Source organism: Barbatula barbatula, assembly GCF_947034865.1.
Source record: "Barbatula barbatula genome assembly, chromosome: 10".
Lineage (NCBI taxonomy): Eukaryota > Metazoa > Chordata > Actinopteri > Cypriniformes > Nemacheilidae > Barbatula > Barbatula barbatula.
In genome coordinates this window covers 24268758-24284060 of record NC_136773.1, presented here as the reverse complement: position 1 = coordinate 24284060, position 15303 = coordinate 24268758, and the positions used below count along the sequence as shown (strand labels likewise).

Here is a 15303-nt window from a genome sequence, read left to right as displayed (position 1 = left end):
CAGGCGCGGCTCTGCGTGTATGATTATTATCAGACGGTATGTTGTGCGTCCTGCACGCGTGTGACACAGAAGAGGTCTGAACACTGGAGACACAGATCATCATCATCATCATCATCATCACTGTGAGACGTTCATGAGGTCTGAGCATCATCTCTTCTGTAGAGGCTGAAAGATCTGAAGAACATCTACAGAATGACCCTCAGTGATCTCCAGTCAGCTCATCTGACACGCTGAGAGTCTATAAACACTTTTAATACAGGAAGAAATGAGACTTCTGAAGATCTACAGGTGTAAAACAAGAAAACAGACATTTGATCTTATTTATAACATTACAACACTACTTCAGCACATGGACATGCAGCTGTTTACAAACACTACTGTTATACCCAGTGCTCTCTCTATCATTGTATTTATATATTTTGTAGTATCTGAAATTTGTTATGTTTGAAACATAAACTGAGATGTTCAATGAGTCTGATGTGTTTCTCTGAAGGATTTGAAAGTTTATTCCTGGACACAAACACATCATCAGCTTTATTTAACATGCAGATATTGTGCAGATGATTTACTGGCATGTATCAGCTTACTGAAGGATAACAACAAAACCAATAGAAACTTACAAACACGTTTAAATCATCTGAGTGACAGGCAGAAAGATGAAGTTATGTGTGTAGAATGGAAATAATTTGCCACGATAACATTTGTGTTTCAGTGTTTCAGCCCTGAAGGCTTTGAGATCGCTCATTCAGAATAATGAGTCTCGTGATCACACACACACAGAGAGAGAGAGAGAGAGAGAGAGAGAGAGAGAGAGAGAGAGAGAGAGAGAGAGAGAGAGAGAGAGAGAGAGAGAGAGAGAGAGACAGAGAGAGAGAGAGAGAGAGAGAGAGAGAGAGAGAGAGAGAGAGAGAGAGGGTCCACTGTGGTCTCTCACAGTGTTCATGTGTCTCTTGTGTTGATGGTACTGTGATGATGAGGAATTATCAAGTGAAGAGAGAAACTCTAAACAGAAGAAGAGATGTTTTACTCTGGATTACGGCTCTTCTGATGCTCATATTTGCTGCTGTTCATCTCATCTATTGCGCTGGAAACACTTTCAAGAGTTCAGCTCCTGCAAGAGTCCGGCGAGACGTCGGTGAGATGAATTCTGTTTGTTTGTTGTGGTGTGAATGAAGAGGTGTTAAATAAATCAATGTGTGTTTCAGATAATGTGACGGACTGTATTCCAGCACAATCCTCTGAATTCCCTGAGGGATTCTTCACTCTTCAGGAGAGAAAAGATGGAGGCATTCTCATATATTTCATGCTGATATTTTACATGCTTCTGGCTGTTTCTATTGTGTGTGAAGAGTATTTCCTGCCGTCTCTTGAGGTCATCAGTGAGCGTAAGTTCTGTCAGATCCAAGCACACGTGAACACCACGAGTTCAGCTCATGAAATACACGTGGAACAGGTCATGAGAATGCTGTGAATGTGAGGTGGTGTTTCTCTCTCAGGTCTCGGGCTTTCTCAGGATGTTGCTGGAGCCACTTTCATGGCGGCTGGAAGTTCTGCACCTGAACTTGTAACGGCGTTTCTGGGTAATTTGCTGGACGGCACCTACACCTGCTTCAAAAGGTTCTTTGTGGCGAAAAAATGTCTTCAGATTGACGCTTTTTTGCGGAAACCAAAAATGGTTATTCTATATGAAGAAGCTTTAAAGCACCGTTAATATTTGCTAGTGTATAAGACTCATCATTTCTCAATTGTTTCTCTCAGACAGCAGTGAGATTCTATTGAACTCTTCACATTTGACCATGACCCAGAATGTTATTGCTCAGATGTTTTTCTCTCACAGCTCAGGAGTAAATCTGGATTTGAGTACATGTGATGATACTGAGATCTTCACTAATATTGACGTTTGATCGCAGACGAGACCAATCTGAGCTCAGTCTGACACACTGTTGACGTCTCTTCTCAAACTCACATGTGACAGATTTCTCATGAGACTTCATAGATTGATCTCACGGATGATTGAGATATGACAGAGATCTCATCTGTGATCCAGCACAGTAGTTTCATCCTTGTTGTTGTTGATGGTTGTTAAAGTGTGTCCTCTGAAGAATGAAATGTTCCTGTAGGATGTGATGTGGCGTGTTTGTTGTCTCAGGTGTTTTTGTGACAAAAGGAGACATTGGTGTGAGCACCATCATGGGTTCAGCCATCTATAACCTCCTGTGTATCTGTGGAGCGTGTGGACTCTTAACCTCTGCGGTACGCACGCGTGCACACACACACACACACACACACAGACACACTCGCAGCACGCATGCACACACACTCACACGTGCACGCACACATACGCACTCACACAGAAACACAAACATACTCACACACTTACACACACTCACACGTGCACACACGCAGGCAAACAAAGACACAGACACACTCACACACAGAAACACACTTGCACGCGTGCGCTGATGTGATGTGTTTGTGATGTTGTGCAGGTGTCTCGTCTGTCGTGTTGGCCGTTGTTCAGGGATTGTGCTGCGTATGCTGTGAGTGTGGTGGCAGTGATCACCATCATCTCTGATAACAGAGTTTACTGGTGAGATTCACGTCCCTCTCAATCCACCGCTCGCCTCTGAAAACACTTCTGAATGTCATGTGATGTCATGTGTTGTTCTCAGGTATGACGGAGCGTGTCTTCTGCTGGTGTACGGGGTTTATGTGGTGGTGTTGTGTTTTGATCTGAGGATCAGTGAGTATGTGATGCAGAGGTTCAGTCCGTGTTGTACGTGCCTTCAGAAGACGTCACAGGACTGTAGTGAAGAGCGAGCGCTCGTGGGCTGGAGCGATGGCGGTGATGTCCCAACGCAGCGGAGATATCGAGCAGACAGCGGAATCTTTCAGGATGATTCAGGATATTCTCACCTGTCTCTCAGCCTCCACGGCCTGAATGAAATCAACTCAGGTACTGTGATGACGCCGCTATGTGTTCTGTAGGAGGTATCACACAATATTAAATAGACAAATGAAGAATTCTGCCATCATTTATTTACTCTCATGTCATGTCCAACCTATGGAAGCCCATTTCCGCCACGTGATTTAAAATGAGATTAAAAGGAAAAAGGAAACGATAAAAATCTATTATTATGAGATTCAAAGTACAAAAAGGTTCGAATGTCATTGTATGTCATATATTTTCAATAACTCATAATTATGACTTTTTAGAGCCTGATTTAGGCGGAAATGAGCTTCCATACAAACCTGCATGAGATTCTTCAGAAGATATTTTGAAGAATGTTGATCATCAAACAACACTGAACTCCATTGACTTCCACATTTCACAAAATATCTTCCTTTGTGTTCCACAACACACACGTTTACAAACACACGAAAGAGAATCAATGATGACCGAATGTTTCTTTTCAGACAGTTTGTAAAATGATGAAATGATGCTGTGTTGTTTGTGTGAAATGGTGTGACGTTGAACTCTTCTCGTATCGTGTCTCAGAACAGAAGAGTGTGTTCCAGATGCCAGATCACGATATGAAGCGGATCCTCTGGGTTCTGTCTCTGCCCGCTTTGGTTCTCTTGTATCTGACCGTTCCTGACTGCAGGAGACGCTTCTGGAAGAAATGGTACATGATCACCTTCCTGATGTCTGCTGTGTGGATCTCTGGATTCACATATGTTCTGGTGTGGATGGTCACTGTCATCGGTACAAACACTTTCATTTTCCACAAAGTAAAACAAGAGGAAGTGTCCTTTGATTGTGTATTTATTTTGACCAATGTTTTGTATTTTATTGGTTATTGGTCATCACTAATGTGGGAATGATTTGTGAGTTAACCCTTATGAATCCATTAACTATGGTTTAATTATAGTAAAGTATAGTAACCATTGTTTTTTGGCAGGTTGATAACACTTTTACTACAAACATCAGTTAAACTATGATTACTATAGTAAAAGAAATCAACCACAGTCAACACGGTGCTTTTTTATTTCACGGTCGGGTTTATCTCTCTCCTTTAGCTGGGGGGTCCCACACAGGCGGGTCACATGTCACTCGTCTTCATTCCTGACATTCCAGCCCTGTATCCTCAGGGATTATGATGCTGAGAGCCGGATTGTGAACCTCACCGAGCCGTGAGAGATCATGTGATACAGCATCATATAATAGGATTATTATTCACCCAACGGTCACACATGTTCACATGAGCCGCTGACGTGATCAGATGAGCCCGTGCTCTAAAGAAGAGAGAGATAATACTACAAATAAAAACACACTCTTAAGAATACTTGACAGAAACTTATATTTGCTCAGTGGGTTTGGTTTCAGTATCATGAGAAATGGTTTACTAACACAAGCGCTCATCAGATTTTTGTAACAGTTCTTGATAAATCACAGCCGAGATCTCTTGACTATCTCACTTATAGATTCCATAGACATCAAGGAGACTCGATGGAGAGTCTCTGTTTTGTTGAAGTGTGTGGTTGTGTGTTGTGTTCAGGCGAGACGTTGGGGATTCCTGACACAGTAATGGGAATGACTCTTCTGGCGGCGGGAACGAGCATCCCGGACACTGTGGCGAGTGTTATGGTGGCTCGTGAAGGTACACAAATGAAACGGAAATCTTGAAATAACACGACGTGAACATACAGTGAAGTTTTCTCTCTCTCCACAGGTAAAGGGGACATGGCCATGTCAAACATCGTGGGCTCAAATGTTTTTGATATGTTATGTTTGGGACTGCCGTGGTTCATCAAGACGGTGTTTGTGGAGACGGGGTCACCGGTGGAGGTGAACAGCAACGGTCTGGTCTTTATGTCCTGTACGCTTCTCCTCTCCATCGTCTTTCTCTTCTCGGCCGTTTACATAAACGGATGGAAGTTGGACTGGAAGCTGGGTGTGGTGTGTCTGATCTGCTATATTCTGTTTGCCACGTTATCAATCCTCTATGAACTCGGGATCATTGGAAATAATCCCATCCGGGCCTGTGGTGACTGACACGCTTGAGTTTCTCAGTTTTGTGTGTGAGATGGTTTGCCCAACGTTCATCGAGTTTATGTTTTGTGCTGCTAATGCTCTCTGAATCTCCTGAAGTGTTCACGAGGACTCACAGTCACGTGTCCAACATTTGCTTTAGGACTTTATTCTGGGTAAATGTCATGTGTTATGAAGAGGAGACTGTGAGGGACATAACTTTATTCATCAGAACACACCACACTTTGAGTTTTATTAATGTGACACATTTTTATCAACATCTCATCAAACTGATCAGAGATATTAGGATATTCAAAATGAATTTAAGGACGATTTATAAACACTTCATTGCTCAAAAGCTAAAGGAATATTGCCTGTGAGTATTCCACAGTTTTAGTATGTTTACAAAATAAGACGTTTTAACAAAAACCTTTAATACAGATTCTGTAATAAGAGATGCTTTTTCACGTCAATGTTTCCATTTCAAAAGCAATACAACAAAATGTGTTTTGCTCTTCTGCTCTTAAACTTTAGTCACCTGTTATTCTATTTTCAATTAAATTTGAACACATGCAATATCATGAAACATTATTTGTATTTTTTATCCTTCGTTTGCTCCATTTTTCTCTTGGCGGACTTCAAACCTAACCTTAAACTTCAAAACTTAATATAAATTCTTAGAGATGTATTTATTACCAGTCTATTGAATCATTTGTTTATATTTTATGAAAATGTTAAGTCCAAGCGCAAGTGTAGAAATAAATCCTGTTTATATGAAACACTTCAGTTCTGAAGATCCTCAAAGACCTCTCATGACATTAGTGAGGAAAAATATTGTTGTTTATATTTCATCCAAAAATGTAGAATTACTCAAGCTGTTAAAGACATATGTCAAACACGAAGATATTTAGTAGAATATTAGCCACTGAGATTTCTGTGACATCATTGACTACTTTTACATAATGTAAAAACTGAAAATGGTAGTCAAATGTGCCCAGAACTGTTTTCTTTCCTAAATTCTTTAAAATATCTCATTGTCGTGTTCAACAAAACAACAAGATACAATTTATATTTTTCAACCATGGTAGAAATGATCAGTTGTCAGCGTTCTTAAATATCTTTGTGTTTGACAGAACAAATACATTTTTACATGCTTAGCAAACTAGAGGATGAATAAATGATGACAGAATCTTTATTTTTGGTTGAACTATCATTTAAGAGCAATATTTAATGAAAAATGGGGATGGGAGCATCACATATATCTCACGCAAGAGAACACAAGGCATCATTTCCTGAAAACGAGAACACATTGTTTAAAAAGATCAATTCCTTTATTTTCTTTTTGCCATGCTTTAAGAATCTCTTACCTGTCAAACGTCATCACTTTTAACGGTTTAAACTCTTGAGAGCATCAGTACTGTGGCAGCAGGTGCCGTGTGTGTAGTAAACATGTGTCCTATTTTCTGCTTTGTGTTTGAAATGAGCAGACACACTTTCTGTTGAACGCAGCACTCAGAGACAAAGACTGGTTTACAACACCCAACTTTAATTCTTAAAATTGTCATTTGAAGAGACAAATTAAAAAGGGTTTACAAAACAAAAAAAGTCACAAACACAGATTGAAATCAGCTGGTGTACTGGGGTAATGAAAGTCATGATGTTTGTTTTTAAAACAAAACAAAAGTGGCGGTGTGCAAGTGGGTTTGCTCAAGCGTTGCGGTCGATACGAACATCAACCTCTCGTCCGTTGATCTTAGTTCCGTTCATCATTCGACAGGCTTTCTCAGCGCTCTCTGGAGAGTCAAAACGGACCGTTCCACATCCTTTAGATTTGCCGTTCTCCATCTTTATTTCTGCGTACATCACCTGACCTGAACATCACATTGTGATTTCATTATTACAGCCGTTATAAAATGAGATGCGATCATTCATTACAGTAGTAAAAAACACATTACCACACGGACTGAATTTTTCCTTTAATTTCTGCCAGGTGAGATCATATGAGAGCTGAAAACACAAATATTGCTCATTAAAACCCTTCAGTCACACACACACAGTAAAGCACATTCAGCTATATACTCACGTTTCTCACAAAGATCTGGCATCCTGCCTTAGACCCTGCCCCCCTGTCACTCATTCCACCCATGGGACCTGAGCCACCACCATACTGGCCAAAGCCACGGCCCATGTCCATATTGCCACCCATCCGATCGAATCCGGTGTTCATGCATTCCATTCCCATATTTCCCATTCCACCACCTAACAGACACAGCAGAGAAAACACTGAAACTGGTGACAGACTTTTTATTGTGTAGCAAACAGAGGTAAAGCAGTATTTTGACGTGTATGTGTGAGAGACTGCACCTAATCCAGAGCTCATGGGCCCCATGCCCCCATAACCTCCACCTGAAGAAACACAACAGACAATCAGCAAACTGTACGAATCCACTCGCACACAACCTGACATCATCCAGTACACACCCAGCACTCCGAACGGGCGGTTCATTCCCAGATCACTCCTGCCGAAGTCTCTGTCCATTCCTGAACCATACATATCTGTGCACAAACAAACAGCTGTCAGACAGACACACACACACATAAACAGATGTTGATGAAATGATCTTCACCTCCCATGCGGCTCATGGGTCCCATGTCTCTGCCAAATCCTCCCATTCCACCTCCGCAGCCCATCCCTGAATAACCTCCACCCATTCCTACACAAACGTAGAGAGAGAGAGAGACGAGAGAGAGAGAGAGAGAGAGAGCGAGCGAGAGACAGAGAGAGAGCGAGCGAGAGACAGAGAGAGAGCGAGCGAGAGAGCGAGCAAGAGAGCGAGCGACAGAGAGAGAGACAGAGAGAGAGACAGAGAGAGAGAGCGAGAGAGAGAGAGAGCGAGCAAGTGAGAGACAGAGAGACAGAGAGAGAGAGAGAGAGAGAGCGAGCGAGAGACAGAGAGAGCGAGACAGAGAGAGAGAGAGAGAGAGAGAGCGAGCGAGAGACAGAGAGACCGAGACAGAGAGAGAGACAGAGAGAGAGCGAGCGAGAGACAGAGAGAGCGAGACAGAGAGAGAGCGAGCGAGGTGAGACCTCCTGACTGATGAGGATATTACAGTTGACATTACATGATGAATTCTCACCTGTCATACAGTTCATCCCTCCATAAACCGGCCCGTCCATCCCTGTACAAACATTCAGATTCATAATGACTTCACTGACTATATAAACAACACGCCACATTTATTTTAGTTTTCTGATCAATTCTTATATTATATTGTGCTGTAATATAAAGTTAGAACAGAAATAAGGCAGCATGTGATCTTTAACACACCTTCAGGTCCCATGGAGCCAACTCCTCCTCCACTGAGACGGTTGGCATTGATTGGCTGCCCGCCGGGACCCAAACCCATACCAATGCCACCCAGACCTCCTGTAGACACATCACAGGACATCAGACAAGCGTGTTGAAATAAAAAAAAGACATCTGAACATTGGCTGAGTTCTTGTCATGGATGTTCAGAAGTTTGTAACAGTTGCAACAGGCGCGTGTAAATGGTTTTGCTGATGGTTCAATAGTGGCCGCACTATTTATTGCAAAGAACATTAAATGAGTGTCGTCGCATACAGAAAGGTTCGAGCCAGTGATTATCAGTAAACGTACAAAGCACAATGTTTGTCAGCCAGTCCTGACTTCTAGTGGAATCCATTGTCCTGTGGGGTTTTGAGGCTATCATTGCTGAAACCAAAGAACCGTTTCTCTGCATTTTTCTCTTTTGTCTAATTTGGCAAACATGTGACAAATAACATTACCGCTCGTGTTCTAACGCAGACTAAGGGATCCGCCCATATACCCTCCTCTTTGGGACCACGGGGGTGATCTGGTCAGAAGTGGTTGAAAGTAGACAAAAGAGAGGGATTGAACACCAGGTGTAAACGGGTATGAGTCTCCTTTGTCTGCTTGTGATTCGATCGACCAAAAAGCATCTTAATACAGGTGTAAACAGGGCCAGTAAGAACAGATCCTGTGAGTGAACACTAGGGAAGGGTATTGTTAAGATTCTCACATTATTACTACTCTTAGCGATACTGCTTATCGGTCCGGTATTCTTATCGGTACCTTTTGATATAAAAATCAACTACTTATGAACAGAATTAACAATAAGTCATTAAAAATAAACAATTTACAACAAAATCTTTTTTTTTGATAAATTCTTCCATAATCCCTATCGAATCTTTGTCCGATTTTATTCTGAACAAATATACATAAAACACCTGTTAGCACTCAGCATACATACCAGACGTCCATGTGGCATCAAGAGATGAACTAGATTGAGCCAAGTAGTCAAAAACAGAGCATCTCTCTGTCTGCGCATGATGCACTTTTGACACATGCTTTGACAGATGACTACAAGGAAAGGTTTTGTTGCACTTGTGGCAATGAGCATGTCACTGTCAGCATCAACTTTGGTGAAGTGTAACCACACTTTTGAATGTTTTGTTCGTCTTTCTTCTGTGTGGCTGTTCGTGTGTGTGTGTGTATGCGCTGTGTTGACAAAAAATGCGAGAGACACGTGACATGGGGATAACGAATATGCATGCGCCTAAGACTGAATTCTTGGTGTTATTGAAAATTAGAAACTATTGTTGAGATAAAATGTTCAACATAACATTAATGAAGCAATAGCATATAAGAGGACCGAAAGCAGAACCGATAAGGGCGGAGATTATCGATGCGCCGGTCTTTCATAATATTGCCCCGGGGCCGTTTAATACCTGCTCATGGTGCCCAATAGCTATCTCTAGAGAACACTGCTCTACAAATCACATCTACTGTTCCATGCAGTGAAAGAGCTGCAGCTGTTAACATGTTGTCAGAGACATTCAGCTCGAAAAAAACCATAAGAACAAAATATCCACACAACACCACCACCACAAACAAAGCTCTTACTGGGCAACTGTGGCTGTTTCTCTGATGGCCGGAAATCATCTGGAGGAAGACATTTATCATCCTACAACACAAAACACACGTGTCAATACCACACAGGAGCAATGCATCAAACCTGTGAAAAAAAACAACACATGTCTTACTCACCATCTTCACATGCATCTGTCTGTCAAACAACATCTGAGCGTTGAACATGGCTGTGAGGACCAGTAAAGGAACATCTCCCAGCATGCAAACACAAACAAATCTACACCACACAGCTGAGACAAAGACAGCTGAGAGAGACAGACAAGAGGATACAGATGGCCTGTACGGCCTCCAGAGGCTGCTCAAAAGTGACGGTCCCCATCCCTCGACTCTTGCCATCTTTGTCCTCCTTCACGTCAGCCCTCCGCACTGTCCCGGCCATGCTGAACACCTCCTTCAGTTTCTTCCAGCTTACCTTAAAGTCCAGCTGCCCACAGAAACATGAGGAGTGCGTCAATAAACACACACAGGACTCTGACATGAATCTAGCTCAGTGAGTGACTGACATTAGCCACAAACACAGTAGTTCCCAGGCGTCCGGCCTGCAGCGCGCTGATGAGCTCAGGGGGAATGTTGGGGTTGTTGGCGATAGAGGGGGGTACATTCATTACTCCGGGACCGGTGTCCAGCCCCCTACCCCCACTGAACTTCCCACCGGATCTCTGTAGAACACGGCGTGCATGTTCACCATCAGGATCCTGAAAAACAGAGAAATGTGCGAGTTACAGAGCGCACAACACAACATCAGAAGCGATGTACAGCGTGGGGCAGACGCTCACCTCTTTAATGTTCAGCGGTCGACCATTCAGATTGTGTTTGTTCATGACTTCAATGGCCTTCTTCACAAACTCTTCATCTTTGAATTCCACCACGCTGAAACAGAAGAGCAGGTGTGTACGTGAACGGAGGAACCAGGTTTTGCTGTGGAATCAATGTCACCAGAATGAAAGAGAGCGTGAAGAGTGGTTGATTCTTACCCACAACCCTGCAGGTGCCAGGCCCAGAAAGAGGCAGAGGATGAGGGAAAAAACAACAACATCATCAGAACATCAGACGGTCGCTAACAGAATGAATCCATTTCAAAATCAACTGCTGTGGACATGCTGTTGAATCATAATTTTGTAATTTCGCATTAGAAACCAGCTTACATTTCAATTGAACGTTACTACGGTAAGATGGATACATGAAAGGAAATTAATCTGGGGCAAATGAAACGGGTTAATCTTATTGGACAGTTGTTACGGGAGAAAAGTGATCAGACAAATGACAAATGAGGGATGAGATCTCGTAGGCCAAATGACATGTTCCGAATCAATAAACACCTGAGACCAATCATCAAATGTGTCAAACGTGGAGATATTGGCTCCGGCCAAACGTGTCACCAGCAATTTAAAGTACATCCAAATAAACGTTATACTGCATCAGTCAACACACCACCCCGAGGTCAAAGGTACAACGTCTAACGGCAGGACCCCGGGTCACGTGAGAGTGACGCCGCAGAGGAACCTGACGCAGCGCAGAATCGCCAACACTTACCCTTGACTTTCCTTCAGCATCCTTAAAGAGCTCCACGTATGTTACCTCACCAACTACATGAGACACAACAGAGGGAAAATACCACAGAGAACAAGGCATTTAAATCACCAGTGGTCTCATCACAGGGTTGACCTGGCTGGGTGCAACTCTACAAGTAGAAAAGCCCATTGAAAACACACCAGAAACCTGCAGCACTCCTCCAAAAACTCCACAATACTGACACACCACACTGCTAAACACTGCTGAAGCTACAAATTCATTCAACTAGAAATAGTCTACACATTTACACAGAGTGAGCAGAGAAAAAGAGAATCCTCGGAACCACATCCCACAGTAAATGAGGATCGCAGGCACATTTGAACAAGTACCAGAGTAAAAGACCTGGAATAACCTAAACATGATCAAAATATGATCCAGAACAAGCCCTGAGAGTCGGACACACTCTGTCCTTCTGTAAACTGCACTGAATGAGAGCTACGGGCCGACGGAGGGACAATCACGTGTCACCGGGCACTCCCCGTGTGCGTTACCTTTCTCACGCATTAGATCTTTTATTGCCTGCCACTTCATGTCATACGGGATATTGCTGACGAACACTCGCTGGTTCCTCTGGGCGCTCTTCTTCTCTCCCGGACCGCCGTGTCTGTCTTTATAGGGATGATAGCGGCTGGACTTCCGGCCCCCGGAGATCTTCTCTTTAGGCGCGTCTTCAGCTTCCCTGCGTAAACATCACAAACACAAGAACACACTACACATTAATGACAAGAGGAAAACTCAACACTTCATCAATTGTATGATCATACTCACTTTATTATCAAAACAGTGAACCAATAGTTTGCGGTTCAATACATTAAGCAAATCGACCTGTCATTTTCTTCATGTAAGTTACTCAATAAATCATAGGTAAAGTAAACACGTTCATTACAATAACAGTCTTAATCTCTTGAGAATCGATGCGGTAAACACAATCTTGTTTTTATAGTACTGCATATAAACCACGTACAACCCAGATCAGAAAGCCAATGACAACTATTGAAATATCCAAATAATCCTGAAATCAAATCAAGTTAAACTCTGGAAGAAAATGAATGAAATCTGGTTTGGCTCCGGTCCTTTTCTCCCAAAATGATTAACATTAATTGAAGTTCTTATTCCTTTCACTGGAAAGATACATACAAATATCAAAAACATTTAAAGTACATATAATGCTTGTTTACTTCTTTAATAAAGGTTTCCATATCCAGCCAAAACATCTTTGTATAAAACCGATGGACAACAGATTCTCTCTATTGAACACAACACAACTACATATACACACCTTGTTCAAGTTTAGCTTATTATTTAAACAACATGCATCACTAATACAACAAGAGTTATTCTAGTTTATATCTCTAAACACATCGGCACAGAAGTCGCTATTTCTCTCTTGTGTGTTTATAAATATGAATCTCTCCGGTAAACATGTTGTCTTAAACATAAACAGCTAGCACGTGACGTCATGTATTCACTGCTGAGGAAAGGCATCAAACACAATAACAAAGTATTTTGGTGTAATTGGAAACCCGCATGTATCCCATAATTCTCTGGAGTTTAATAAATGACCACTTGAATTGAAAAGTTGTCAAACACGTCAAAACAACCGCTCGCGGATCGATGACGCTGCGCCGTCGCTACGGGTTACCGCGCTGACTGACGACCAGCCAATAAAAACATGCGCCACAAAAACACAAGACACGATCTGATACATGAGATATATGAGATATATGAAGATGATGAAGATGATGAAGACGATGAAGATGATGAAGATATTTAATTCTCTCTCAGTGACGCGTTCCGCTCGCGTACAGGCCGCGCAAAACCCACACGCTAAACAAACGCGACGCGACGCACACAAATAGTTTGAATTACGTTTTGACTCCATTAGTGTTCTCCTGCGTCTGCTGCGGCTCCGCTTCTCCTTCACCGAGCGGAGAATCCTCCGTGTCCTCCTGTTTTAAATCTTCAGTCAGATCAAGCGCCAACTCCGCGTCCGCCATCACTGCTGCTCCAGTTCACGCGCGCGATCCAGACCAAATATCGCGAGAGCACGGTCAATTAGAGACGAGACTTTGACTGACCGGAAGAATTGTGAAAATGTTTCATTTTTTTGTATGAAATGGTTCAAAAGAACCGAAAACAAATGTTTGATATGATAAAACAACCCGTCTGTGAAAGAGACACACATGTACACGCAATACACAGAGAATGATCTTCCTCCTCTTACACATGAGCTCAAATGAGCTGTTGTAAACTCTGTGCAATGTGTCATGTATTATAAACAACAGATAGAGGCATTTATTGATCCCGGGAGGTTTTCCTGCTAAATTTCCTGGTGAAATGAAGGTAAAGTTCAGTCACATGTAAAACAACATCAGTCCGTTCACACACTTCAGAGGTCACATTAGCTTTATTCTCTCTTCCAGGATGCTTTTCTTCTCCATATTTCATGAAGGTTGCGAAAAGTGAATTGAAAATAAAGCAGTTAACGTCTTGTTTATAATGTTTAATATCTGTGAAGCCGCACTTAACTAAACCACATACACAGTGTGTCTGAATGACTCCGATGCGTCATGTTTTCTTCTGGAAGACTACCGAGAGAACTAGGTGTGTTTTATTCTCATGAAAGTGAAAGCTTCACTTCTGCAGAGGGGGTGAAATAGAAAGGGATTTAACCATCATTATAACATTTCATCTGTCTCCATTCATCACAGTTTTCAATCAATCTTCCATCCGTAGGGTTGTAAACGGGTCAGACATGACAGATCAAGTCTTAATGATTATAAAAGAGTCATTATAAATGTATAGCACAATGTACACGTCCAGTAGAGTATATTCCTGTTCATTCGCTCATGTTCTGTATGTAAGTATGGCTTCAAAATAGTCTGCTTACATTGAAGGATGCACAAAACAAAACAATCCTAGAAACAACGTAGCAACACCTTAGCAACCACCAGATATCTGGATCACCATAGCAACAACAAGTGCAGTAAATGTCCCACAATTCAGCAGTAATAATCCAGCGTGAGAGTTCCAGGTAGAATCTACTGCAGAAATAAACTTTACCAAGAAAAGCAGCATTTTAATGTTCCTCGGTAACACACATGGTGTGATGACGGTTGTGTGTTGGAGTTCACCGGTGCACTGCCACTGACCTCAGATCATCCACAGGTGATGACATCAGCATCCCATTTCTGGTGGAAGGAAGAAGGCAAGAGAGCGAGCGAGAGAGAGAGAGAGAGAGAGATGCAGGGACAGAATGTTGAGGAAGCGCAGGCGTCACACACACACACACACAGCAGTACTGTCAGAGCATCTCAATGGTATTCCAGTCGCAGGTTTAGTGAGCGTGTCTGCGCACTGCCGCTCCCAGCCAGCCCTCCGGCTCAGTGTGTGTGTGTGTGTGTGTGTGTGTGTGTGTTTTCAGGATCGGTGAAGTGGAGACTGTGGACCTCACATGAGCTCTTCTGCAGTCATGAAGACACACTGAGCGCCTGCAACAGGTCTGACAGAATGACACGCACATGAAGGTGAGATGAGATTCATCTCTCTCTTTCGTTACGTGACACATGTATGTATCTGTGAGTGTCATGACAGCGAGCGTCTCTCTGTGCTGTTGAGAATGTATGACAGCTGAAATGCAACAGGTCCTGCTGTCATGTGTCTGCATGCACGAAGCGTCTGTCATCAGATGTCACAGTCATGCACACGTCTGCTGTGTGATACCTGTGCCGTCACATACTAACATCCCACAATCGCCTCCTCTTCATCACACGATGTTGAGTGTTT

The 15303-nt window shown here is 42.6% G+C and overlaps 2 protein-coding genes across 2 annotated transcripts; one reads left to right on the top strand and one right to left on the bottom strand.

Annotated features, from left to right (window-relative positions):
• Positions 1-825: 825 nt before the first annotated feature.
• On the top strand, positions 826-6164 carry slc24a5 (solute carrier family 24 member 5). Its single transcript, XM_079466168.1, has 9 exons — positions 826-1135; positions 1206-1385; positions 1497-1580; positions 2150-2253; positions 2490-2590; positions 2673-2956; positions 3500-3706; positions 4500-4601; positions 4674-6164. Exons 1-9 carry the CDS (start codon positions 970-972, stop codon positions 4994-4996), a joined length of 1551 nt encoding a protein of 516 aa, XP_079322294.1. The 5' UTR covers positions 826-969; the 3' UTR covers positions 4997-6164.
• A 335-nt stretch (positions 6165-6499) lies between these two features.
• myef2 (myelin expression factor 2) lies at positions 6500-13644 on the bottom strand. Its single transcript, XM_079466167.1, has 17 exons — positions 13387-13644; positions 12009-12196; positions 11479-11531; positions 10920-10927; positions 10722-10815; positions 10449-10640; positions 10216-10369; positions 10063-10112; positions 9919-9979; positions 8302-8400; positions 8111-8152; positions 7600-7686; positions 7454-7528; positions 7337-7378; positions 7056-7231; positions 6928-6979; positions 6500-6843 (listed from the first exon to the last, which is right to left on the bottom strand). Exons 1-17 carry the CDS (start codon positions 13512-13514, stop codon positions 6680-6682), a joined length of 1665 nt encoding a protein of 554 aa, XP_079322293.1. The 5' UTR covers positions 13515-13644; the 3' UTR covers positions 6500-6679.
• Positions 13645-15303: the final 1659 nt, after the last annotated feature.